The sequence below is a fragment of the Chelonia mydas genome, chromosome 8 (genome assembly GCF_015237465.2).
Source record: "Chelonia mydas isolate rCheMyd1 chromosome 8, rCheMyd1.pri.v2, whole genome shotgun sequence".
In the NCBI taxonomy this organism is placed as follows: domain Eukaryota; kingdom Metazoa; phylum Chordata; order Testudines; family Cheloniidae; genus Chelonia; species Chelonia mydas.
The window spans coordinates 62,731,345-62,758,911 of NC_057854.1; the positions used below are offsets into that span (position 1 = coordinate 62,731,345).

The 27,567-nt window shown below is 44.5% G+C and overlaps 1 protein-coding gene across 1 annotated transcript in view; it reads right to left on the reverse strand.

Moving 5' to 3' along the window:
• Window positions 1-972: 972 nt before the first annotated feature.
• F13B (coagulation factor XIII B chain) overlaps window positions 973-27,567 on the reverse strand; it is a 36,548-nt gene continuing 9,953 nt past the window's right edge. Inside the window, exons 3-11 of the mRNA XM_027826111.3 lie at window positions 25,354-25,539; window positions 19,084-19,260; window positions 18,733-18,909; window positions 13,504-13,683; window positions 12,885-13,076; window positions 3,733-3,915; window positions 2,180-2,386; window positions 1,611-1,793; window positions 973-1,219 (exon numbers count right to left, since the gene is read on the reverse strand). Coding sequence (XP_027681912.1) covers window positions 1,005-1,219; window positions 1,611-1,793; window positions 2,180-2,386; window positions 3,733-3,915; window positions 12,885-13,076; window positions 13,504-13,683; window positions 18,733-18,909; window positions 19,084-19,260; window positions 25,354-25,539 — 1,700 coding nt within the window. The 3' untranslated portion in view covers window positions 973-1,004. The remainder of the gene's footprint in view (window positions 1,220-1,610; window positions 1,794-2,179; window positions 2,387-3,732; window positions 3,916-12,884; window positions 13,077-13,503; window positions 13,684-18,732; window positions 18,910-19,083; window positions 19,261-25,353; window positions 25,540-27,567) is intronic.

Genomic DNA, 27,567 nt, shown 5'->3' on the forward strand with positions numbered 1-27,567 from the left:
CGACTCCATCAGAATGGCTTGGAGCCGAATGTCCCTTTCTTTCTTGGTCTGAGGCTTGAAGGATCTGCAAATCTTGCCGCAATCGCTGAGATGGGTTTCCCCCAGACAGTGTAAACAGTCTGCGTGCGGATAACTCACTGGCATCGGCCGCCTGCAAGTGTTGCATGACTTAAAGCCCAGGGCATGGGGCATGCCCTGATCTGGGTGCACTAAACTAACACTAATCTAAACACTACTTTAACTACAGGTACTACTAACTGAACAAACAAGAGTTCAAGAGGAAAGCTGCAGCCAAGCTGGAGCAGAGCAGTTCCAATGCACCTTCAATGCTGGCAAGAAGCAACTGAGGGTGGGGGGAGCACGCAGCACCCCTTACACCGTGCCATAGAGGCGCCACTCCAGGGGTCGCTAGGGGTGCTCCCCTATGGGTACTGCTAGGGGAAAAACTTCCTGCATTGGTGCACGTGGCAAGCACGCACACCTAGTGTGGAATGCACAGGAGCAATCACTCAAAGAACTTCTCCTTTGTTTGCTCCCTGTGTCCAATGGCAACTGTGATTTTACAGTTTCACCACAACTTTCGAGCCAGACTGGTGCCACCCATCTAGAGGTTGCAACTCTTAGTATATGAACTCCTGCCATTTAATACTTTTGATTCAGCCATCAGAAAACTACAGTCAACATCTTTCTGGTTCCTAGGCCTTTGGTTCTAACCGCTAGGCCAAACAGTTTCAACTCACGTCACACAGGAAGATATTTAATTCTTTTCAGAGATTCTATAACAACTACTTCTATTGCTCCCTCTCCAACCCCCAAAAAAGGACCAACCACAAAACTATGTGACTCATAGAAGCCATATGTGAAATGCACATAAATATATTAGCCACATGTAACTATATCAATATTAGTGCTGGTTAATCATCTTGGAAATGGTAGCCCATAAATGGAAATTAAAATATTATACATATGCATGTACAAATTTCAGATTAAATACTGCCTCAGCCTTACCTTCCTCTTTCAACACATCTTGGATATGTCAGCTGTCCTCTGCTACACTCTACTCTAAAATCAAACTCTGAGGTTGATGGTGCTCCATAATGATTCTCTTTACATAGAAATTCAATGTAGTCCCCATGGAAAAAATAAGATTTGTCATCAAAACTCCATCTCAGTATTAAGTTATTTTTGTCCATTACATCCTTCGATAAAGTGCATGGTTCTTAAACACAAAAAAGATGCATAGTTAATCTCCTTTATAACTTAATATACAGGTTAATATTAATGTATGAGACTGCATTATTTGGCTATAGCTAGTATATTAAAATTAGACACAAACACCTTCCTCCCTTCTACTGTATTAGACAAACATCAGATGATAGTACTTTTGGATGTTGCATACATACTCCAATTCTTATAGGCTTAGGAAAACAGGATAAACAACTGCAGGTTTCCCCAGATCTACCAAAGCCCAGAGGCTTCACATCTACCAAAATTGCTCAGATTGAGAACTTAATTTGAATATGGGAAATTAATAATTAAAACCTGAAACAAAAGTTGAATCATTGAGTCACTGTTTATTTTTTTTTAAAACAAAAGCACATCTTACATACCTATGCAATCTGGTGGGGTAGTCCATTGTCCTTTGGAACAATAGACTCTATTGGACCCTTGCAAAAAATGATGATCAAAGCAAGTATATTCAACTGAAGAATCACTCTCATATTCTGTTAGTCGTGGGTCAGTAACATCTCCATTCTTAATAATAGGGGGGGAGCCACATTTTTCTTTGGGATCTACATAAAATAAATAGTGTCAAAAACTTTAACAAAAAGACATACAGTGTGTCTTAGAGGAGAATCTGGCACCCTACAAGAACTTCTTACTTTGTATGCACTTAAATTCTGGAGCTGGGATTCTCAGCAAATCTTTGGGCTCCAAGTGTTTAGAAAGACAAGTCTCACCCCCCTTCTGCAGGCACCCCTACCCCCCAGGAAAATGTGTTATTCTGCTGTGTTCATATCATTTTAAAATACATCTTTGCTATGGAAGGGACAATTTGACCCTAAACTTCTATTGTTATTAATAGCAGAGTCTATGTCTTTACTGTTCAAGCAAAGCTATCTCAGTGTGTCTGAACTGGGTGAGTTACTATAGGACTGCAAAAACAGCTTTGTTTTACCTTTCATAATGCATGTTGGATATATGAGTTTTCCACGGGTACACTGTACTGTTAGCTGAGACTGCCTGCTGGAGGATGACAAATAGTATCCCTGTTTACATACAAAATCTATAGTGTCACCATGCAGGAAAAATAACTCTCCTTCCAGTCTCCATTTCATCTCTATGTTGTTATTGCTAACTTCATCCACATTAAGAGTGCATGGTTCTGGAAAACAAACATCTACATTTATACAAATATTTCGTAACAATTCCCAAATTTAAAAGTTGTTAGCCAAAAAAGGCTTATAACTCAATGATCCTGCAAACTGATTTGAACTTTATATGAAATGCTACAACTTCTTTAGATCTTTACTCACCAGAAATCACAATTAGAATAGGTAAAATTAAAGGTAAGCTGGGGAATGTGAACTGCCCCATCACAGGGGACAAACTCCTTTTGACACAAACTTTACGGGAAATCCGGCTAATTCCTGTAATTCCTGGAAATCAGACTAATCAGTACCAATGATGCATGTGGTATCTCAGGCTGTGTTTACTGATGGTAAATAATTCACTTCTGCTGATAACAGAGATAAGAGCATTAATCCTACTTAGTTACCATAACTGGGAAAATCTTTTTAAGAGGAAAAGAGTCATCTACTGGAACTGATGGCAGTACTAGAGATGCTAGATTTTGTCAGCCATTCCAGGACAAGTGTAGCCAACACCTGGCAAATTTAACTTTTTTACTTAGATGTCTGACTGAGGAATTGATTTGAGGGGGTGGTATTTTTTAATTGTTTGGAGTGTTTGCTTTTTCTTGGTTTTCTTTTGAGTTAAATTGTTACTTTAGGTCTGTTTTATTTTGGTTGTTTTTAACTTGATAGATATGCACATTTTATTACATTAAATAAGTAAATATAATTGTATTGGTCTTCTATTTGCATACGTGCTGGAACTAGGGATGCGGGGGGGGTGCTGCAGCACCCCCCGACTTGAAGTGGTTTCCATTATATACAGCGTTTACAGTTTGGTTCAATGGCTCTCAGCGCCCCCACTATACAAATTGTTCCAGCACCCTCTCTGTTTGTGCTTTACTGTAAGAGTTTTCTAATAATGACATTTTAAAGAAAAACTGGTTACTACTCAGGATCTGCTCTACCATTATTACCCTCTCTGTATATGTACTAATTTTTTCCTGAAAATTTAGTTCTCATGAAAGGTGTTGAGAAACAGCACAGGAGAATAAAGTCTCTGATTATCCAGAAAAAAAGCTACAGCCTGGGAAATGACAATGCAAACTGCCCCACAACTATGCCTCAAAACTGACCACAAGGCAAAAATTCAAAAGGCGAGACAAGGATTCATTCTTTCAGCCATCAAGTACTTGTCTCAGCAAGTCTACAGAGAAAGATATCATCGTGGTAGCTGTTTGTGTGAGGCAGGCATTATCCACCTGAAATTTAACTGAGACCGCAGCATTTCCCATAGAGCTATATGGGTTTGTTTTTCTCATGGTCTTATCAATCACAAATAATAGAATACAACATCTAGTTTTTCTACAAGACTCACCTAAACAAGTTGGCTGAGCTGTCCACTTTCCTTGTATACAATGAACAGTTTCAGGACCCTCCAATGTGTGGTACCGATAGCATCTGTATTTTACTGAGGAACCTGTTGTGTAGTTTGTCAATATGGGTCCAAAACTAGCACCATTTTTAATTGCAGGTGGAGAGGAGCAAGTTTCCAGCTTTTCTAAGAGAAGAACCGTAGCCATAATCTGTATCTGTACATAACAATTCTCTCAGATGATAGTACCAGAATCAATGTAACTAGATTTCTGAGAAGGAAATTAAAGCTACAGAATAAATGGAAATTGGGGTAACAAACAAAATTGCAACTTCTTCCAACAATTTAGCTGCTATTTCTTTTTTTTTTTTTTAAAGGGTTACAAAAAGGAACAGAAGAACCGAGACATGTGAATGCCTTACTGAGTCACCATGCAGTCTCATTGCCATACTTATCCTACCCGTACCATTCCCCCATCCAAATCCCCTTTGTTTATGACTCTCACTTTTTGGGTCATGCTAAATTTAGATTGTATGTTTGTCTGGGACGGAAGTGTCTTTACTTGTTTTCTGAGGTGCTTAACACATTTTTGGCTGCTTGAAAAAATAAAGAGATGAAAAGATATGAACTCTATCATGAAACAATTAAAGTTCATGATTCTAAGAAATGGTAGGAGGAAAAATAGCAGAATAAAAACAAAAATGTTTTACAAACAGAGAACTGGTAGATAAGATGCTGTGGGAAGCAAGTCTAAGTGAAAACACATAAGGAGTGTTGGCAGGTTTTTAAGAGAGACATTATTAAGAGCACAAGAGCATAGGAAAGGTAAAAGTATGGTAAGAGACCACCCTGACTGAACCAAGATAGTGTCAATGACCTAAAACTAAAGAGAGAGTGATTTAAGAAGTGGAAACTAGGTCAAACTATGAAAAAACCATTACTCACTTTCCTGTAACTGTTGTTCTTCCAGATATGTTGCTCATCTCCATTCCAGTTAGGCGTGTGCGCGCCGCATGTACAGTTGTCAAAAAGTTTTTCCCCTAACAGCACCTGTCGGGTTGGCTGTGGAGCCCCCTGGAGTGGTGCCTTGTTGGAGCTCAATACATGACCCTGCTGACCGGGCACCTCCTCAGTTCCTTCTTGCCAGTTACTCCAACAGAGGAGAAGGCGGGCGTGTCTGGAATGGATTGGAGCAATACATCTCGAAGAACCACAGTTACCATTTTTTCTTCTTTGAATACTTGCTCATATCAATTCCAGGTAGGTGACTCCCAAGCCCTACCTAGGTGGTGGGGTCGGAGCTATGGTATGAGACTGGAGCACTGTTCTGCCAAAGGCTGCACCATCACTAGCTTACTGGGTTATGGCGTAGTGAGTGGCAAAAGTGTGCGCTGAAGACAACGTCACTGCCCTGAAGATCTCCTGAATCAGCACCTGGGCCAGGAATGCCATCAATGAGGCCTGTGCTCTTGTGGAGTGAGCCTTGAGAGCCGGGGCTGGAATGTTGGCTAATTCATAGCAGGTGGGGATGCAGGAGATAATCCATGATGAGATCCTCTGCAATGAGACTGGGAGACCTTTCATACAGTCTGCCACCACCATGAATAGCTGGTTCGACTTTTGGAATGGCCTCATGCATTCAATATAAAAAGGTGAGCACCTGTCAAACGTCTGGAGAGTGGAGGCTCTACTCCTGGTTGCTCGCATGATGTTTGGGATAAAACACAGGCAAGAAAATGTCCTGGGTGGAGTGAAACTGGGACACGACCTTTGGAAGGAAAACTGAGTGAGGCCTGAGCTGCACCTTGTCTTTAAAGGAGACTGTATATGGAGGGTCAGAAGTGAGGACCTTGACCTCCAAGACCCTCCTTGCCAAAGTAATCGCAATTAGAAAGGCAACCTTCCATGAAAGATATAGGAGTAAGCAATTTGCCAATGGTTCAAAGGGAGATCCCATCAGTTTCAAAAGAACCAGGTTGAGGTCCCATGTAGGGATCAGCTGCCGAACGTGTGGGTATAGACACTCTAGGCCCTTGAGGAAGTGGACAGCCATGGGGTTGGCAAAGACAGTGCACCCTGCCACTCCTGGATGAAATGCAGATATAGCTTCTAGGTGTACCTTGATGGAAGAAGCAGCCAGATCTTGCTGCTTGAGGTGTAACCGGTATTCTGGGATGAGAGGGATGGGAGCCTGCAATGGTTAAGTGCAGCCGTGGGAGCACCAGATAGCAAATCTCTTCACCTTTGCCAGATAGGTGGCCCTAATAGAGGGCATCCTGCTACCAAGCAGAACTTCCCTGACCGGCTATGAGCACATGAGCTCCATGGGGCTTAGCCATGAAGCTTCCAGGCCAGGAGGTTATTTACGAGCAGAAATGGGAACATGTACAGCAGATGGTCCAACCTAAGCTGCATTCAACCCCAGAGGAACAATATCTTCAGATGCTGGATGTCAGCAATGTCTAGTTTTTTATTAGATAGGACCAAACCTTTCTGCTCCTCACTTCGATTGTTTGTCACATATGCAGACCGAATGAAGTGTTAAGTGGTCTCTTCACAGATGATATCCAGGTGGATAACTTCTTGTATGATGGCAGCATGCAATGTAGCCCAAGCTACACCTTCTCAAAAGGTGCAAGGTCATTCCATGAGCACCCAGGCAATGTTGACAGCATTCATAAGTGACATTCCTACATTGGACGTACTTTTACAAATCACTCGGCCACTACTGCTGTTTCCAGATCAGATGCAAACAGTGAGGCAAACCTGCAGCCAACCCAGAGCTGCTTGCTCAGCTGCCCCTCCAACAGATCTGTGGTGAGTGGCCATTCTGGCATGCGGCAACAACTCAGCTGCACTAAACTTACTGTTCCCACAGAGCCTGCAGTCACTCAGCCTTCAAGTGTGCAGCAGCAGCTTATCCCAGAGTAGAGCCTGGCTCAGATGACCCCCAGGCTCAAGTATTTCCTCAACCACACCAGAGCTGCAGATCAGTCTGTTCAACAGCACTACCCAGCCAGGAACCCTCTTGCAGCATCACAATGTACTAGACTCCCAGCTTGCTCCTGATAGTTTCTGTTCCTGCCCCAGCCTTACCTGAGCCCTGTTCCAGTCTTGTCCTCTTCCTACCCTGATCTTGCTCCAGCCCTGTTACTGACCTGCTCCAGCCTTGCCTCTGTCTGCTGACTCTAAACACCTGGCTTTGACCTTTGGCCTCTATCTGGACTCCAGCTACGATACGGATTTTGGCTTGTCTACAGACTCTGATCACCATTCTGACCCTGGCCTGTCCCCAGATCTCTGTTCTAGTGCAATCCTCGCCCAGTCCCAATCCTATGTTCGGCATTGACTTCTGCTCCAACCTCTAGTCCTGACTATTCAGATGCAGTCCCTGACAAACTGTGGGAAGACAATCCTACATTCCTTGTTTAAATAGAGTCCAAGCCCCAACTCCTACGAGTACTGCTTCTGAGTCACCGAAATAGAATACTCGGCTGCATCTACTCCAAGAAGAAAAAATGGTTACCTACCTGTAACAAGAAAAGGAGTACTTGTCGCACCTTAGAGACTAACAAATTTATCTGAGCATAAGCTTTCATGAGCTACAGCTCACTTCATTGGATGCATTGGCAGTAAGAAGGAATTGAGGAGGCACCAGGTCGGCAGGGTCACATATTGAGCACCATCAAGGCGCCGCTCCAGGGGGCTCCACAGCCAACCTGACGGGTGCTATTAGGGGAAAAATCTTTCCAACGACTGTGCACGTGGCACACGCACCCCCAACTGGAATCCATATGAGCAAGCAGTCGAAGGATGATAGATATTAAAAAACTGACAAGCATGTAGGGACAAAATTAAAAAGGTCATGGTACAAAATAAGATTAAAATAACAAGTGACATAAAGGGTAAAAAAAATTTAAACAAATACATAATAACAAAGAGGAAGAGCAAGGATAGGGTAGGCCCATTACTCAGTGAGGAGGGAAAGACGAAAAAACAGTTACCTACCTGTAACTGTTGTTCTTCAAGATGTGTTACAGACATGTTTTCAACTTAGGTGCGTGCACCTCCAGCACACTGGAGCCAAAGAACTTTTCCTAGCAGCACTCATAGGGGCGGAGCTCATGCCCGGCAGCCCTAGCTCTGCCCCATGCCATAAGGACAGCACCAGCCTGACCCCTTCAGTTCCTTTGCACTGAACGTCGGAGGTACAGACCCCGATTTTCCCTAACCATCTTCCAGAGATGGGGAACTCCCCACATCGATCTCTTCACCACTCAAAGCAACAGAAAGTGCCATTCATTCTGCTCCTTCAAGAACCACAGCCAAGGCTCCATCGCGGATGCCTTCCTCCTATCATGGTCGGACCATCTGCTGTACGTGTTCCCATTTCTGCTCATACACAACCTCACAGCCTGGAAGCTTCATGGCTAAGCCCCATGGAGCTCATGTGCTCACAGCCAGTCAGGGAAGTTCTGCTTGGTAGCAGGATGCCCTCTACTAGGGCCACCTAGTAGCAAAGTAGTAGTAGCAAAGGTGAAGAGATTTGCTATCTGGTGCTCCCAGGGCTGCACTTAACCATTGCAGGCCCCCATCCCTCTCATCCCAGAATACCTGTTACACCTCAAGCAGCAAGGTCTGGCTGCTTCTTCCATCAAGGTACACCTAGAAGCTATATCTGCATTTCATCCGGGAGTGGCAGGGTGTGCCATCTTTGCCAAGCCCATGGCTGTCCACTTCCTCAAGGGCCTGGTAAATACATACTTGGTTCAAGTGAAATTGGGAAACACTTTGGATAAAAACTCAGGATATGGTCTTTGACTTTAGAAAATTGCATGCCAAAGGTTTCTGCTATGAAAGCCTGAAACTCACCCACTCTCCCTGAAGACATTAGTGTCACAAGTCAGTTTTCTGACACAGACGGGAGAAAGAAATAGTCTGAGTCTCAAACAGAGGCCCCAGAAGACCTGCTAAAACTATTAAGGTCTTACAAAGGAATTGGCTTTTTAAGTGGCAGGTGGAGATGAGGGACTCCTTTCAAGAACCCCACTGCTATGGGGTTTGAAAACACCAACTTCCCATGGATGGGAAGATGAAACTCTGAAACCACTGCCAGATGGACTGTTAATGAACTAAGTGCTAGACAAGAAGACTAAAGGTGTAACAGGTACTCCAAGATGGTCCTGAATACAAGCCAGCTTTGGATAAAGTCCCTGGGCTAAATGCCCATATTGAGAACTGCTTCCACTTAGCCAAATAGATCATTCTGGTGGAGGGCTTCCTACTATTGATAAGGACTTGCCAAACTGCTTCCAAACATCATTTCTCCTCCTCAACTAACCACACAGCATCCACCATGATGCTGAGACAGGAGATCAGGATGAAGAGGAAGAGAAATGGGCAGTCAGAACAAACATGACCTTGACCACGCTGGAGCAATGTGAATGAGCTTATCATGGTCCAATTTCAGCTTGAGAATGACCTGAGGGATGATTGGAATTGGAGGAAAAGTCTACAAAAGTATCGATTCCCAGCTCATGTGAAAAACATTGGTCAGGGAACCCAGACTGACATCCCCTCAGGAACAAAACAGCCAGTATTTCTTTTTGTGTCTCATAGCCAACAGATCGATTGTTGGGATTGGAATTACAATTCCCCAAACAGTAAAGATGGACTGCAGGATGCTGCACTTCAGGCACCATTCATGGCTCAGGAAGAAATTTCTGCTGAGATGATCTGGCAGGTGATTCTGGATCCCAGGTACGTGATTAGCCATAGGTGTAATGTTTTCCTCAATGCAAAACTACCAGAGCCTGATCAGTTCCTGACAACATGTTGGAATGTGCTTCCCCCGTCTGTTCACATAATACATTGCAGTTGTATTTTTGGTAAGGATGTGAGCTGCCGAGTCCCTGATACAATCTTGAAGGACCTGACAGGCATTGTAGATGGCACAAAGCTCCAGGACAGTGACATGCAGGGAAGCTTCCTGTTCCAACCACAAGCCTTGAACTTTCAACAACCCCAAATGTGCTCCCCAACCTATTACAGGGACATCAGTGACAAGAGTAATGGTTGGAGGGGGCTGAGTGAAGGGAACATCCTGGCACACATTGCCCTGAGCCATCCACCACTGTAAGGAGTCCAGAATTGGCAGAGGAAGTCCAACCAGTCTGTCCAAGAGATGATGATTTGGATGATAGTCTGAGTTCAGCCACATCTGAAAAGGACATAGGCACAGCCTGCCATATTGGAATACCTGTGTTGATGCAGCCATATGACCGAGCAACCTCAGGCATGCTTGGGCGGTGGCTGAGGGTTGAGACTGCAGCTCCAGACAAAGGTGGCAGATTGCCTGGAATTGCTTCATTGCCAGAACTTCTCTCAAACTTGCAGAGTCTATCAAGGCCCCAAAGAACTTGATTCTTTGAGTTGGAACCAGTGTTAACATCCTTCTGTTTAGGATGAGACCTAGATGACTGAGGAGGCACGGGGAAGTGGACATGACAGAGGACTTCCTCTCTGGACTTGTCCCTCAGTAACCAATCCTCCAGATATGGGAAGATATGAATTCCCTTCTTACTGAGGTACACTGTTATCATAATCATGCATTTGGCAAGGAATCAGAAGACAGGCCAAAAGGCAGCATGCCATACTGGTAGTGCTGACCAGCTACGATAAATCTCCTATGGATCAGAAGAATTACTACATAGAAATAAGTACCCTGAAGGTCCAGGGCAGCAAACCAGTCATTGTGACTTAAGAAACAAGGGAGGATAGTTGCTAAGGTGATCATATGGAATCTCATATATCTGAGGTATTTGTTGACTTCATGGAGCTCGATGATAGGTCTCATCCCTTGGGGATCAGGTAATACCGGAGTAGAATCCCAGTCTATAGTGCTGCTTCTACCTGGAAATGCTACCTTCTACTCAAGGTAGCAACCATATACCTCAGGAGGTCCTGATATGTTTTAAAGTCCTTGGGCATCAAGGGAGAGGATGATTCCAGCACAGTGGAGTTGTCTGAGGAGGTGGTCTGTTCAGCCAATGATGGGTCTTGTCCTTGAATCACAAGATCCAGTCAGAATAGCCCTGGATGTCCCGGGGGAATAGACTCAGTGATTGCTTGCAGTTGAGGTGGTTTGGAAGTGGGAGCCACCATCAGGACGAGTGACCTCGCTGTGGAGTGGGTTGAGGAGTGGGACCTCAGGGACCAAGGAGCATCCCAAGGAGGCCACTGGACCTAAAGATGAGGCATTGGCTGCCAGTAGGCCAGGTCCAAGAACCCCTGTCCCAACTGCAAGACAGGCGTTGATTTCAGTATTAACGGTGATCCCAGGGGAGTCTCTGATGCCTGTCCAACAACTAGTGGGAGGACAACCCCTGACCTGGATCTTGAGTAGACAACAGGGGAGCCAGCCCCGACAGGGCAAACAAATGGTCAGAGTCATCTGAAACCCAATATGGGGGTTGCATCAGTGCTGTAGAGGAATGGGGGGATCAGCACCGGCAGTACTGAATGAGACACAATCCCACCTGGTACCTGGTACTGAGGCTAAGGGTGAGACCGAACTTGAAGAAATCTACCACCAAAATGACAACAGTGCTGAAGGATGCACCATAGTTGAGGGGGACCTTCGGTGCTGGGCCTGAAATCTACCTCAACTCCATAGTCTAAGGCCCAAGCAGCGCAAGCTGTGGTGCCAACAAGCCCGATAGCTCTGTGACGCTGCCCAGGGCACAACAGAGGACAAGGTAATAGAACCCATGGTGGCAGCATACTCTTGAACCAGTGGGGAGTCCAGTGGATGGGAGGAAATCAGTAGATGTGATATACCTTGACTTTACTAATGCTTTTGATACTGTCTCACATGACTCTCTCATAAACAAACTAGAGAAATATGGTTGTGCATCCTACTATAAGATGAATACACAACTGGTTGGAAGACCATATTTAGAGTAATTATCAATGGTTCACAATCAAGTTAAAAGGGCATATTGAGTAAGGTCCAGTTCTATTTATTTCCCACATAAATAACTTGGATAATGGCATAGAGAATACACTTATACAGTTTGTGGATTATACCAATCTGGAAGGGATTGCAAACCCTTTGGAGGGCAAGACTAGAATTCAAAATGAACTTGAAAACTGGAGAAATGATCAGAAATAAATAGAATGAAATTCAATAAGGACAAAAGCAAAGTATACGCTTAGGAAGGAATAATTAATTGTACAAATACAAAATGATTTGGGGGTTATAGTGGATCATAAAATAATTATGAGTCAATACTGTTTCAAATAAAGCAACATCATTCTGGGATATATTAGCAGGAGTGTGGTAAGCAGGACATGGGAAACAATTCTTCCACTCTATTCAGCACTGATACGACCTCAACTGGAATACTGTGTCCAGTTCTGAGCACCACACTTCAAAGAGATGAACAAATTGGAGAATGTCCAGAGAAGAGCAACAAAAATGGTTAAAGGTCTAGAAAATATGACCTCTGAGGAAAGATTGAAAATATTGGGTTTGTTTAGTCTGGAGAAGAGAAGATTGAGGGGGCACCTGGTAACAGTCTTCAAGTACGTAAAAAACATTGTTATAAAGATGAGGGCGATGAACTGTTCTCCTTAACTACTGAGGACAGGCCAAGTAATAATAGTCTTAAATTGCAGCTAGGCATATTTAGACTAGAAATTGGGAACAAACTTCCTAACTGTAAGGAACTGTAAGCAATGGAACAAATTACCTATGAAGGTTGTGCAATCTCAGTCACTGGAGGTTTAGACACTACTTAGTACAGGGGACTGGACTAGATGACTTATTCAGGTTCCTTCCAGTCCTACATTTCTATGAGTCTATGATATAGAAGCCATTAAGCAAAAAAAGCAATTCATGAAGCCTCAGAGTTTGAATATTTCAAAATATTTAAAGCAGCATGGACAAGAAAACAGTTATAAAATATTTAAATACAAGTGCCAGCACCAGTAATTAACTGAAATATAACTGCAAATATAGTATACAATTTATTATGATTAATGACAATAATGACCATTAATCTATCCATCCAGAATGTTCTATCAACCATCTCTGTAGTATGGGAGCACCTCCCAGGGATGAGGATTTATAACACTGCAAGCAGAATACTTACCAATACATTTCGGAGGTGCTGTCCATTTGCCCATTTTACAGGTTATTTCGTTTGATCCATTTATACTGTAGCCATGATCACAACTGTACCTAACAGTGTCTCCTGTGTAATACATCTTGTCCTCAGTTATTGCTGTACCCTTCTCAATAGGTGGGGGCTGATCACATGGTATTTTTTCTTTGGCTTCTGAAACTACAGCAAAAAAATTGGAAACACCACTCTCAAATTATTCATATTTACAAACTATTTCCTCCCCATGAGACACTACATCCAAATGCCCAAGAAAAAAAAAAGATTGGTCTTATAGACTGTGCAGCTGGCTAATAAATCAGGGATCTGGTGGAGCAGTTGGGACCAGTAGGGATCAGACATAAAATTTGGATTCAGATTTAAATCCATCTTCAGATCCCGGCTCTTCCCTCATCCTGTCCCAAAATGATCAATACCTAGTTCTTACATAACACTTCTCATGCATTGGCATCAAAGCACTTTACAAAGGAAGTAAATATCATCACCCCAATTTTAAAGATGGGGAAACTGAGACACAGACATGAAGATTAAGACATGTTTTGAACTGGGTTTTACTTCAGCTCCAAACAGTTGTAAAGCAACTACTAACCAATGCAACTTGGGGGTGAAGTCCATTTTCCATTCTCACACTGGATTTCTTCTGATCCTTTCATTGTAAAATTAAGCTGACATGCCAAATGTACTTTGGCTCCATTATGATATGTTCTTAAATCTGTGAGTATATTGGCATTGGGAGGCTGAGGTGGAGGAGGGCATTTATTTCTTCTATCTAGAAAGAAAACACATATTTGGACATGTGGTGGAGGCTTTAATCAGATCATCTCTGTCAAGAAAGCAAACTGGTTTCCTAAGGTTCACACACACACATGCACATCCATGCCAGAGAAACAAACTTGGTGAAGAAACAACAGAAGCAGAACCTGGAGAGCTCTGGGTGATACATATTGTTCCGATTTTTACCTTAAGAGTCTAGCTCACCACAGTCAGACCTGACACACTTAACCAGCACTATAACAGACATTTTTGGGGAGATGGAGTTATTTTCATAGGTTGACACTCTCAATGTCTGCACAAATCCTGAGTAAAAAAGCCTTTACAGATAGGTTAAGGAAATCCTCCTCCACAATCCAGATATAGGGCATCAGTGCAGCTTGTCCACAGCTTCTTGTCCTGCAAGAGTAGCCATGGTATGCGGTATATACCCCAAAACGATTTTTGTTGATCTGGGGGGGGGGGGAAGAGAGGGGGGTTGCTAGTGATCATTGTAGTTGATGGACACAGTGGTCACGTTCACTTTTCTGAACTGTTCACCAAACCTCCCCTGCTGAGCTTAGGTCCATGATGAAGAAAGGACTACAGAGTCCCACACTTCTTTCTAGGGGTACACTGGGTATTGTCACTCTATTGTAGCCACAGAAAAGGGACATTAATTACACCCACAGACTCAGTCAACCATGTAGTTCAACAGAGTTTAAAAGAGATTGGACTTGACCTAATGATCTTAACAATCCAGTTTACTGATAATTGAAATGCAGTTCTCACTCCAATGCCATTTAAAAATTGGATGCAATTTTCTCTTTCCACTGAAAACTAAAATTTGGAGCCCACAGGTAAAGCTCACAATCAATTTTAAAAAGTATTGAACTTATTCTTGAAACACATGCTGCTTATTCAGACCGTGTCCTAGATTTAAAAAAATCAACATCCCATAGCCACAGGTACTTTAGCCTTCAGCTGCATTAGACTATTCTGCAAATATCAGTTGTGAATGTGAACCAGTTCAGAAGTTCAATCTGACAGTTTCAGTGAAAGCATTTATCTATTAGTAATAAGAAAACAAGAATGTTTATGAAGGTGAAGTTAGACAACACTGAGTGCAAGAAATCATTACAAAAAATTATGGTAAAAGGAGTGTTACAGATTGAGCTTAAACCAACAAAAATTAGAGCTGTCAAGCAATTAAAATTAATTGCGATTAATTGCAGTTTTAATCCCACTGTTAAACAACGATAGAATACCATTTATTTGAATATTTGTGGAGGTTTTCTATATTTTCAAATATAGGCTTGAGGCTGGGGGCTCTGGGCTTCAGCCTCCCTCAGGACGCAGGGCTCCGGCCTTCAGCCACTGGCAGAGCCACATGCTGGGGCTGCCGCTGATGCCTCCTTCCACGCCCAGAGGTATGCGATTAACACATTAATTTTCTTTTCACTCAATCATAGGCATTAACTGCGATTAATTGACAGCCCTAATAAAAATGATAAGATGGAACTGTAAACTGTGACCCAGGACCCGACACTTCAAGTATACACTATTACAGAGCATATCACAATTATATGCGGGAAGAAAGCTAACGTTGTGCCAATTTTTAAAAAGGGTAGACGGGGAGACCTGGAAAATTATACACCTGTCAGCCTTACATCGATCATAGGAGAGAAAATGGAGAAGCTGATACAATACTTGATTAATCAAGAATTAAAGGAGGGTAATGTAATTAATGCAAATCAATGTGGATTAATGGAAAACAGATCCTGTCAAACTAACTTGATTTTTTGGGGGGTTGAGGTGGGGGGGGGAACAAGATTACAGGTTTGGTCGACAAAGATAATATAGTGTTGACGCAATATACATTTAACCTTCTGTAAGGTGTTTGACTTGTTACCACACATTTTGATTAAAAACTAGGATGATATAAAATTAACATGGCACACACAAAATGGATTAAAGATTGGCTAACTGATAGGTCTTAAAGGGTAATTGTAAACAGGGACTCATCACTGAGCAAGTGTGTTTCCAGTGGGATGCTACAGTAATCAGTTCTTAGCCCTACAGTATTTAATATTTTTATCAGTGACCTAGAAGAAAACAAAATCATCACAGATAAAGTTTGCAGTTGACACAAACTGGGGGAGTGGTAGATAATGAAGAGGACTGGTCACTGTTTCAGAGAGATCTGGATCACTTGGTAAACAGGGCACAAAACAATATGTATTTTAATACAGCTTAATCTAAATGTATACATCTAAGAACAAAGAATATAGGTCACACTAACAGGGTAGAGGACTCTATCCTGGGAAGCAGTGACTCTGGAAAAGGTTTGGGAGTCACAGTGTGATGCGGTGGCCAAAAGAGCTAATGCGATCTTGGGATGCATAAATAGGGGACTCTCAAATAGGAGTAGAGATGTTATTTTACAGCTCTATATTTGGCACTGGTGCGACTGCTGCTGCAATACTGTGTCCAGTTGCAGTGCCCACAATTCAAGAAGGAAGTTGATTAATTAGAGAGGGTTCAGAGAAAAGCCATGAGAATGATTAAAAACATGCCTTATAGTGATTGATCTCTCTGAGTCTATTTAGATTATCAAAGAGAAGGTTAAGGGGTGACTTGATTACAGTGTATAAGTATCTACATGGTGAAAAAAAATTAAGAATGGGCTCTATAATCAAGCATAAAAAGGTATAACATGAAGCTAGACAAATTCAGACTGGAAATAAGATGTACATTTTTGACAGTGAGGGTAATTAGCCACTGGAATTTACTAGTGGTTGCAGTGGATTTTCTGTCACTGTCAATTTTTAAATCAAGATCGGATTTTTTTTCCCCCTAAAGAATATGCTCTAGGAGTTATTTTGGGCAAGTTCTATAGCCTGTGTTATACAAGGGGTCAGACTAGATGATCACAATGGTCCCTTCTGGCCTTGGAATCTATGAAAACCCATAACAAAAGTCTGTTGGTGTTGTAAAAGAAGTTAGCTGGCTGAAATGTAAATTTGTGCAAACACTGCTACTAGGTAGCACACCCAGTAATGCCATATATATGCTTTCTGCATGTGTGTCAACGCTGGAAGGCGTTCACCTCCCTGAGGTGCTTGTTGTTGGAAAAATAGAGTATAGTTACATTCAAAATAATAAAAACATCTGCAACATCGTAGAATGAACAGGGATCATACACAGACATGCATCTGCCCCATTCAGAGACAAATCTATAATGGAGAGAGGCATCCACACTATTACATACAACTGAGCACAAAACAGTATGCATCCTGATGTGTGCAGATCCCACCATATCCATGTTGGTTGCATAATTTCAGGATGAAAAATGAATCAATAGCAACAAGTCTCTGGCACAACCCACAGGTTCCCAGAGTCTCCCACAGCAGCACTAATAACTGGCATAAGCCTACATGTGCAGTGACAAAAAGTTCAAGTTAAAGCAGCAGTAAACATGTACAATTTGCTCCGTGTTTATTCTGCTTTTGAAAAGGAACAGAGAGAGAGAGAGAGAGAACTTAATTTCTTTATGGAAGACCATGCACACTTCTAATGTGCATTCAAATCAAGCAACTCGGTTGCACCATGTTCTGACCATTACTTATTTCTTTTCAGTTGTAACTTGCACTCCAAAATTAGATCTATTTTTTGCCTTTGTGTTGATGTTTTCCACATTTGATCCCCTTGAATCAACTGAGCAAGCTAAGAAATTAATCAGGGACCTGAAACTGCTCTCACTGACATCAGTGATAAACTCCATGGCCTTCAAGGGACACATGATTTGGTCCCAGTTTTAAGCTCCAAATGATTGTATGTTGTGAATGTAAAATGCTAAGGAAAAGATCCTGATCCCACTGGAGTCAGTGAGAGTTTTGCCCTTGATTTCAATCGGACAAGGATTTTCCTCTGATAGATAATATGGCATTTAACCAAGAATATACTTTCAGGTTTCAGAATGACGAGACGGTCATGAGACGTGTTTAGAGTCTCATACAAAGTCACATTGCTACTATTATCTATTGGTCAAACCCTGACACATTAAATTATCACACTTGTACTACAGGTAGTGCCGGTAACAATTCTTATAGTAAAGATTGCCTGACACTTTCCATTACAAGATGCTGTTTTCCAATTCCAATATAAAACAGTCAAATTTGAACCGTTAAGGGTGAAGTTTCCCATTTTGGGTGTCTGCATCAAGCTGACTTTTGTGGTGGTGGTGTTGTTGTTAAACAATTCAGCTAAATGGTGCAGCAGTTTTCCACAAGAAGACTAGGGGGAAAATATGTTGTTTTGACCATTATAAAATTTTATTTTTACAACTCTTTTATTGATAAGCTCTAGAGCCTCCACTTTTTGGAGAAAGGACTTTACATTTGGCTGTGGGAAACACTGAGGTAAGTGATGAAATTTTTGCCATCTCTCTGAAAATGTGTCAGTCTCTGAAAATTGCAGTTAGTACACAGTAAGTAGAAGTTTAGAATTAGGCAGCTAAATTTTCTAAAGATTATATCTGCACTGAGCATGCTCCATCCCCTCACATATTCTGCTGCACATGACTTCCCACACAGTAACTAAACATGCTCCATCCTAGGCTGCAAGGGCTGAGCAGGACTTTCCTTGAAATTGCTGCTCCCAGCGGCTGCAGGCCACGAGGGCTTACAAAAACCAAGAGGAGGAAGAGACTCTTTCTGTGCTTTCAATGCTTCTTCTGCTGACACCCAGGCAGTGTGCAGCCTGATTCAAATACAAAGGGATAAAGAGCTGGGACGGGGAGCTGAGGTGGAAAGGGAAGGAGGCAGATACAGGGGCTGGAGCTTGGTGGGGGAAGGTGGAATAGTATGTGATCATGTAATTAAAGGCTATCAATGCATATGCATATGCATAAGGAGGCTGAATTAAGGTTGCACAGGCAGCCTTAATTCTGACATTTCCTAACTTTTGAGGGCTTCACTTTGAAACGTTAATGTTATTTTAATGTATATTTTTAAATGTAATAGTAAGGGTGGTGTAGGGGCAGGAAGAGATACACAGAGAGAGTTACCTTCACATATTGGAGGCTCTGGATACCATCCAAAGTCGTAACACTGAATTAAATCAGATCCATTCAAAGAGTAATTTTTCTGACACAAAAACTGCACCACATCTCCTTCCTCATAGCTTTTCTTCCTGGGATAGAAATTCCCATGTTCTATCTCACTTAACAAGGAGCACATTACTTCTAGAAAAGAAAAACACTCACTGGGTAAAACAGATTTAAAACAACTCTATCAGAATAAATCCATTAAATGTTTGGAACCTTTTCTCCCACAAAAAAAACCCCAAAGGCTGCAGAGTTAAAAAATACCAGACTTCGGAAGATTCAGGTTAAGTGATTCTAAAGACAACAACATACTAGTGCAGTTCGGAGTAAGGGACCATCCATATGTGCCACAGACTGCCTCTTCAGTAGTGTTTCCTCCTCTGGTGTGGTATCCCTCATCACATTCATACATCAGTGTTTCATTCAGTTTGAGGATCCGCTGGGTTGTGGAGTAGTGGCCATGATGTAAGTCTGGTACTAAGCAGCTCTCTTTTTTAAAAAAAAAAAAAAAAAAAAAGACATAAATTTTGGGGCTTATTTCATTAAAAGTTACATGACATAGGATTTTTCTTGCTAGATCCTCATTAAAGTCTCATGTTTTTAGTAGACTATTCAAATCTGACACACAGCATTGCACTTAATTTGTAAATAGCCGGCACACCAGTTATTCAAGTCCTCTGATATACATTTATTAACAAAGTTTGGAGGGAAATGGATTAATTTGCACCAGATGCACGGCCATGTTTGACTACACTGATTCAAATAAGTACATTCAGATACATACATAGTTCAGAAATGTGTCATGCCGAAGTGATGGCCACTAGGAAAGCAACCTTCCAGGAGAGGTGGAGGAGCGAGCATGAAGCTAGCAACTCAAAGGGAGGACCCATAAGACGAGACAGGACTAAATTGAGGTCCCAGGCAAGGACCAGGGGCTTCATCGGAGGATGGATTTTTTCCAGTTCTTTTAGGAAACATCCCACCATAGGGTGTGTAAGCCCTGAGCACCCAGAAAAGCCTGGGTGAAATGCCAAAATAGCCGCAAGGTGAACCTTAAGAGAACCGAATGCCAGGCACTGATCTTTCAGGTGCACCAAATAGTCCAGGATGCACAGGATTGAAGCCTGGAGTGTGAGTACCTGCCATTGGGCACGCCAGATACAAAGCAAAGTGGAAGCGGTTTTCTAAGTGGTTCTGGTAGAAGGCTTGCAGCTTTCCAGGAGCACCTGCTTCACGGGTCCGAATAGGCGAGCTCAACTTGGTTCAACCACGGATTCTCCAGGCCATAAGGTGAAGTGACTGAAGGTCCGGGTGGAGGAGGCAACCGTGATTCTGTGAGATAAGGTTGGAAGTGAGAGGTAGGCGGATCGGTGACCGGATCGATAGGTCCATGAGGGTGGGATACCAGCACTGGTGAGGCCAAGCTGGGGCCACCAGGATGACATCCATCTTGTCCCCGAGTACCTTGAGAAGCACCTTGTGGACGAGAGGAAATGGCTGAAAGGCATATAGTAGTTGACCGGACCATGGGATCAGGAAGGCATCCGCAATCGAGCCCAGGCTGTGACCCCAGAAAGAGCAAAAGGTTGGGCACTTCCTGTTGGCCCGTGTGGTGAACAGGTCAATTTGGGGAAACCCCCAGCCGCGGAAGATGGTGTGGATGATGTCCGGCCGAATCGACCATTCGTGTGTGAGGAACTGCCTGCTCAAGCTGTCCACCAGTACGTTTTGAACATCTGGCAGGTATGAGGCTTGGAGAAGGATGGAGTGGGCTAAACAAAATTCCCATAGAAGGAGAGCTTCCTGGCAGAGAGGAGATGACCAGGCTCCACCTTGCTTGTTTATGTAAAACATGGCCATGGTATTATCTGTCAGCACTGCTACACAGTAGCCCTGCAAGCAGGACAGGAACGCCTGGCATGAGAGGTGGATTGCCCTAAGTTCTTTGATGTTGATATGTAGAGACAGTTCCTCTACTTGCCATAGGTCCTGAGTCGTCATACTCCAAGATGTGCTCCCCAGCCGAGTGCTGATGCATCCGTTACCAATGTCAGAGTGGGCTGGGGGAGGTGGAACAGTACTCCAGCGCTTACCATGCGGGGGTCCAGCCACCATTGTAGGGAATCGAGGGTATGTCCCAGAACGGTCAGCATCATGTCCAGACTGTCGTGGCCCGGGCAATACATGGACACAAGCCACGCCTGCAGGGGCCTGAGCCGCAACTTGGCATGCTGCACCACGTAGGTGCAGGATGCCATGTGGCCCAAAAGCTTGAGGCACTGTCTCACCATGGTGGTGGGAAAGTTGCAAAGGCCGGTGATCACATGCGTGAGGGCTAGATGATGGGCCTCTGGGAGGAACGCTCTCGCCTGGTTTGCATCCAGGACTGCCCCAATTAACTCTATTGTTCGTTTTGGGGTGAGAACAGACTTGTTGACATTCAGAATAACACCTGAGCAGTCGAACGTGTCCCTGACCAATTGTACCTGTGATTCTACCTGCTGACGAGACCGGCCTCGTATGAGCCAGTCGTCTAGGTACGAGCAAACGTGCACATGAAAGAGGCGAAGAAAGGCTGCCACGACTACCATGCATTTGGTACACAGGCCAAACGGAGAACCATGAACTGATAATGTGTCTTCTCTACTATGAAATGGAGAAAACGTCTGTGAAACAGGTTGATTGAAACGTGAAAATAAGTGTCCTTCATATCGAGGGTGGCATACCAGTCTCCTGAATTCAGGGAGGGGATGATCGTGCTCAAGGAGACCATGCAGAACTTTGAGTTGACGATGTGCTTGTTGAGTTCCCTTAGGTCCAGAATGGGCAGTAGGACCCCCCCCCCCCTTTGCCTTGGGAACGAGGAAGTAGCGTGAGTAGAAACAATTGCCTCTGAGCTCCCAAGGTACCTCCTCCACTGCTCCTAGAGCGAGGAGGGACTGGACCTCCTGAATCAGGAGTTGCTTGTGAGAGGGATACCTGAAGAGGAATGGGCAAGGGGGTGTGGGAGGGCTGGAAGGAGCAGAAGTGGATAGAATAGCCTGCCTCTACCATGCGGAGGACCCACTGGTCCGATGTAATAAGGGATCATGCACAGTAGAAGTGGAATACACTGTTCAGGAAGAGAGATAACTCGCTGGGATATGGACTGGTAATCCGTCCTCAAAATGGGTGCTTAGGGCCCGGAGCGGGCTTGGACTGTCCCTGGCCTGTCCAGAGGGAGGACACGATGGTCTGAGCCTGGTGTATCTACTCCTCCTGCGGGAGAAGTCCTGCCTGGGTCTAGTGGGGAAAGATTGCTGCTGGGTGGGCTGGGGCTTAAACGGCTTTCTTTGAGTCACCAGGGTATGCATACCTAGAGACTTAATTGTGTTCCTTGAATCTTTCAGACTATGCATGGGGGGGAATGGGTAAAAAGGTATTAGTATCCCTTAGTGGGGACAAAGTACTTTTTTTCAGACCCTTTGGCCATGGCAGGAATGGAGGTCGGAGTTTGCCGGATTGTTTTGGCATTCGACTGAATGGTCTTTATAACGGGCAGCACCACCCTAGAGGGGTGTCAGAATGTCCACCATGGGGTCCTCTTCTTCTATGACCTCCTCTACCTGGAAATTCATGTTTAAGGCCACTTGCCATGGGAGTTCCTGTAGGGCCCGATTGTCCATGGGTGGGGGGATGGATGCGGATGTACCCGCCACTGCCTCATCAGGAGAAGATGAGGAGGCGGTGACCGGCAGGGTTGGGTCTGAGATAGCCCCTTGGTCCACTGGTTCTGGTTCCTCCTGGGCCCAGGGTGTAGTCTCCACTGGGGTTTGTGCAGGATGACGACTGACGGCTGCCTCAGGAATACAGGACCCAGAACGTGATGGTGGAGGGACGCCTGAAGGGGCGCCCTGGGCTTGGTGGTACACCCAGGGAGTCCAGAACTGCCACTGGGGCTGCCAGCAGGGTGCTGAAGCATCCCGTCTGAGACTGCCCAGATGTGATCGGGGTGCCTCCGATGCTCCCTATGCCCTACCCGACCTGGGAGAGGGTGACTGGGAGCTGGACGGCCAAAGAGGGGCAGTACGCTGTGCTGGGGGGGTTCCACTTCCCCTGATGGGTGGAATGGGTACCATGCAGAGTGGTGAGATCCAGACAGTGATTGGTAGTGTCGTAGTGGAGAGTGGTACCGGGAGATCGACCAGCACCGAGATGTTGGACTTCGGCCACGGGAGTGCCACTGCGACTGGTGCTGCGCCGGGGAATGGTGCCGTGCCAGTGGAGAGCGGTGCCGCGAGGGAGAGCAGTTTCACGAACAGTGTCACGGAGAGGTGCGGTGCTGCGATGGGGAGCTGTACCGCTGCACGGAACAGTGTCCGTTCAAGCGGTGCCACAAGGTTTCAGACCTTGACCTAGACCTCGAGCAGGACCACGACCTGTCAGCCGATGACCACCTCGAGCGGTAGCAGCTCCAAGGATTGAGGCTGTGAGACCAGTGCCGCGAGTCGGACCGACGCCATGAGACGGACCGGTGCAGAGCATGTGTGCGGTACCGGGACTCAGAGCAGTGCGGTGGTGCTGGTCTGGGGGCAGACAGCCCAAAGATAGCCAGTTTGCCTCTTGACCGTGCCGGGGCTCAAGACCGAAGACTTGGGCGTGGTCATCTCAATGAGCCTTCTGGCGGCCTCAGAGTTGTCGGGTGTGGAAGGCAGCATGACCTCCTCAACCTACAGCTGCAGGAAGTCCGGCGGTGCAGGGCTTCCCGGAGAGGCAGGGGCTCGTGTAGGACGAGGCCTACTGGAAGGTCTGTTGGCCATATGTCCCTGGTCCGCACCGCGTCCTGTCGGAGGTGTGACTACTGCCTCGGGCCTTTGTGGGGGTTTCTCCATGGCCGGCTTCTTACGGGTGGCTGGGGAGTGAGAACGGTGCCAGGGAGAGCGCTTTTGGGCCCCCGGAGACCGCCGGGCGCTAGAGGGGCATGCCGAGTCCTTTTTCAGCGCTGTAGACAGCACCGCTGGAGGAGCGCTCCGCACGAGGCGCTCAGGGCCAAGTATTGTGGTGGACGGAGAGCAGACTCCATGAGGAGTTGTTTGAGTCTAATGTCCCTCTCCTTTCTAGTGCAAAGTTTAAATGCTTTGCAAATCCTGCACTTATCCACCTGATGGGCCTCTCCCAGACACCAAAGGCAGGAGTCGCCCATGGGCTTAGACTTGCCACAGGAGCTGCAAGGTTTGAAGCCCTGGGACGGCATGCCCCATAGGGCACTCGTTGAAGAGGGAAATCCCTTCAAGCGTTACCGACTATACGTAACACTAAAGATAACAAATAACTAACATTTAACTAACAAGAGAGATAAGTAGAGTAGCTAGGGAATAGTGGAGCACTTGTGAACAAGAGACCACTGTTCCAACAATTGTCACTGGCAGTAAGAAGGAACTGAAGGGGGAGTCGGGCCAGCAGGGTCATATATAGAGTACCTTATCGGCGCCACTCCAGGGGGCTCCACAGCCGGCCCAAGGGGTAGCTGCTAGGGAAAAAAGTTTGTGACATCCGTGCACGCAGCATGCGCGCACACCTAACTGGAATAGATATGAGCAAGCACTCGAAGAACCTGTTAACCCTCTAAGTGATAACTGGGAATGCTTAAGTGTAGCAGGATGCTATGGCAAAAGCACCTAATTAGCCCCTGCCCAGTCAGCTCCAATCAAGGGAAGCAGATTGGGGCTGATGGAAAAGGTCTGATGCCAGCCTGAGGATTGGCAACACCTGCTGGCCTGACAAGCCAAGGGCTATAAGGGCTGGGAGGAAGCCAGAAGGCTGGGGGCAGCCAGGGAGAAGCCAGTCAGTCAGGGAGGGAACTGGAGGCTTCCTAGCTGAAGGCTGACTCTGCCTGTAAAGGAGGTGACTAATCCTTCAAGCCTTGTAAACAGATAGACACTGGTGGTGGGATAACTGTAGGTAAATAAAGACACAGGTGTTGCACAACCCTGAAGCCTCTCTGAGCCTTATTGGAGGCAGAAAGCGGGCCCCAGGAAGAGGGGCGGGTCGTGGACCCTGTTACATTAAGTAATTAATATAATTAATACATAATCTATAGATCAGTCTACACATTTATGTTTAATTATTCACTGCCACACTTTTACATTGTAAGTTAGTATTAATGTGACATCAATAAAGATTATCACCCACTGTCATTCAATGCTATGGTGTTTGTATAGTAGCTCCCTTTCTGAAGTTAATATCCTAACAGTGGAAGGACACAGAAGTATTAAATGTAAAACAGTATTTATACTATCCCTAACCTCATTAGAAAATGTGGACGGTTTCAATCGTTTAAGCAATTATCTACCTATTTGGCCCATGATCCTATATACACCTTTACATGCAGACTTAACTTTATGCATGTGATGTGAGTAGTCCCAATGGGGACTATCGTCATCTAATGCAAATTGACATTGCCCCAATGATTTCAACCAGCTGAAAATTTGCCACAGTGAGTTTAAACGCTGCCCTAACACAGGGAGACTCCAGCTGTAATGGTATTGTATAGCAGCAAAGATACAAAGAAAGTCAGTTATAAAGAGGAATGTAAATTCATACCAAACTTTTTAGCACAGCTTGGGTGAGAAGACCATCCTTCTGGAAGACATTGCACTGTTTCTTTAGCATTACCTCCTGGAGTTTGATAGCCGGGAGCACATCTGTACAGCAATTGTTCCCATATTTTGTAGGACACTTTTGTATCAGAGAAGATGCCATTTTCCAAGAGAGGTTTCCTACATTTTTCTACATGAAAATAAGTAGGTTGATTAGAAGGAGGCAACTGACAGAGTATTATGCTTCTCTGTAACTTAAGTATATATTTACATGGGGATTTGTCTGCTTCCTATATTTGCCTACAGTGAGGAGATAACGAGCCCAACGATTTTTCTATCTGATTACTCTCCTGACATAGTAACAAAAAACCCAATATCAAATAGATATTTTAAATGTTGAAATTAGAAAGATAATAAAGTCACCTAGTTTGGTGAAGCTAGACAGTGGTGGGGTTCACACAATCTTCTTTCTTGCCAGTCTTAACTATTCTCTTTATTCTGTTCCAGATCACTACTGAAACTGCAGTGCACACAGTGAGTCCTGAGAGTTGGAGAAATTACTCACCTTCCAAGCTATAAGACTCTCCCAGTGAGTAAAATAGGAGCACTTGCAAAGACATAGTGAGAGTTCTCTCCCAGCAGCAAATAAAGGTCACCAGGAAGGGAACTGATGACCATGAGCAGATCATAAGCAGCTGAGAGCACAAGGAGAGCAAGAAAGAGTTCAGTGTTTTGGTGACTTCACTGTCTACCGGCCAGATGTTTCCTCTGTTTTTTTAAAATTTATTTTAAGAGGCACAGATGTTCTCCCCACTCCTCCATAACCTCAGAACTTGATATTACTGTGTGTAACTCTGGAACCTGACATTATTGCAGTCAGCCATTTTGTATGTCCAGCCACTGCTAGCTGAAAACCAAATACCACATAGCTAGAAATAATCTTAGGGCTTTGAGAGGCGAGGCCAAACAGCTGTATGTTTGCAGTTTCTGCTAATGAGAATGGGAGGAGGGGACAGAGAGTTAATGTACCATGAGAATGGAAGGAATGTTTGGACAGTCCTTGGTTTTAAGCGCCCCTACATATAAATTTTAATGTTATGACTAGAGATACACAAAATGTTTTGTTAAGAGATAAATGAGTATGTTGCTTAAATTAGGAGAATTGGTGACCCATTGGGGTTACTGTGGTGACCCACTACAAGTCGCTATGATTTATGTGCTTAGTTTAAGTTAGCTATAAAAGATTAGGCAAAAGGATACACTTTGGAGCAATCCAAGGAAGCTTTTCTTTGGGCAAGGAGCTGGCACCTAAACTCCCTAACGGCTGGATGGAAGGAGGGCGCACGGAATTCTAGTTGTTGATTATTCAAAACCATCTCAGACTTTGGGTAAATATAAATGTGTAGGATGCTCTGAACCTACTGCTAGAGCACTTTTTTGTGTGCGCGTGAAAGCTAATAAAGTAGTTTTAGGTTAAAGCATTCTTGTTTGTACCAATCATTTATCAGACAGAAGAGCTGTCTCCATTGATTTATTCCTGACACTGCCTGAAGAGAAACAGTCAAGTTACCACTGCTTTGGGTTCTGAAAACCCCGGGTAACACCCTAAATATTCTCTGAGATGCTCTTACTGTCTGAGGAAGCAGCCAACCAGTCACCTGCTGGCAACTCCTACTGATGCCAAAGTGTAGCTTTCACTTTGTTTAACCCCTGCTGATGAGCCAGGAAATTTCTGTATTGGGGGAGGGTTTCCACCTGTAAGAGGCAAAATTACTGAAGATGAGGGGAGGCAATGTGAACTAAAATCTGACTGAAATTGGTCATTTGCTCATCATGGAGGATGGAAGGGGAATCCAGTACCACTTGAATAAAAATAATGAAAACACAAAATAAATAGGGATGTTCTGAACATAAGAACAGCCATACTGGGTCAGAATAAAGATCCATCTAGCCCAGTATCCTGTCTTCCGACAGTGGCCAATGCCAGGTGCTTCAGAAGGTTAATCAGAACCGGTAATCATCCAGTGATCCATCCCTGTCGCCCATTCCCAGTTTCTGGCAAACTGGGACTGGAGACACCATCCCTGCCCATCCTAGCTAAGAGCCCTTGATGGACCTATCCTCTATGAATTTATCTGATTTCACAAAAAGGCAATATTGCTGGGTTTGGTACCAATTTTCAGAGAGAGAGAGAGAGAGAGAGAGAGAGAGAGGTAAA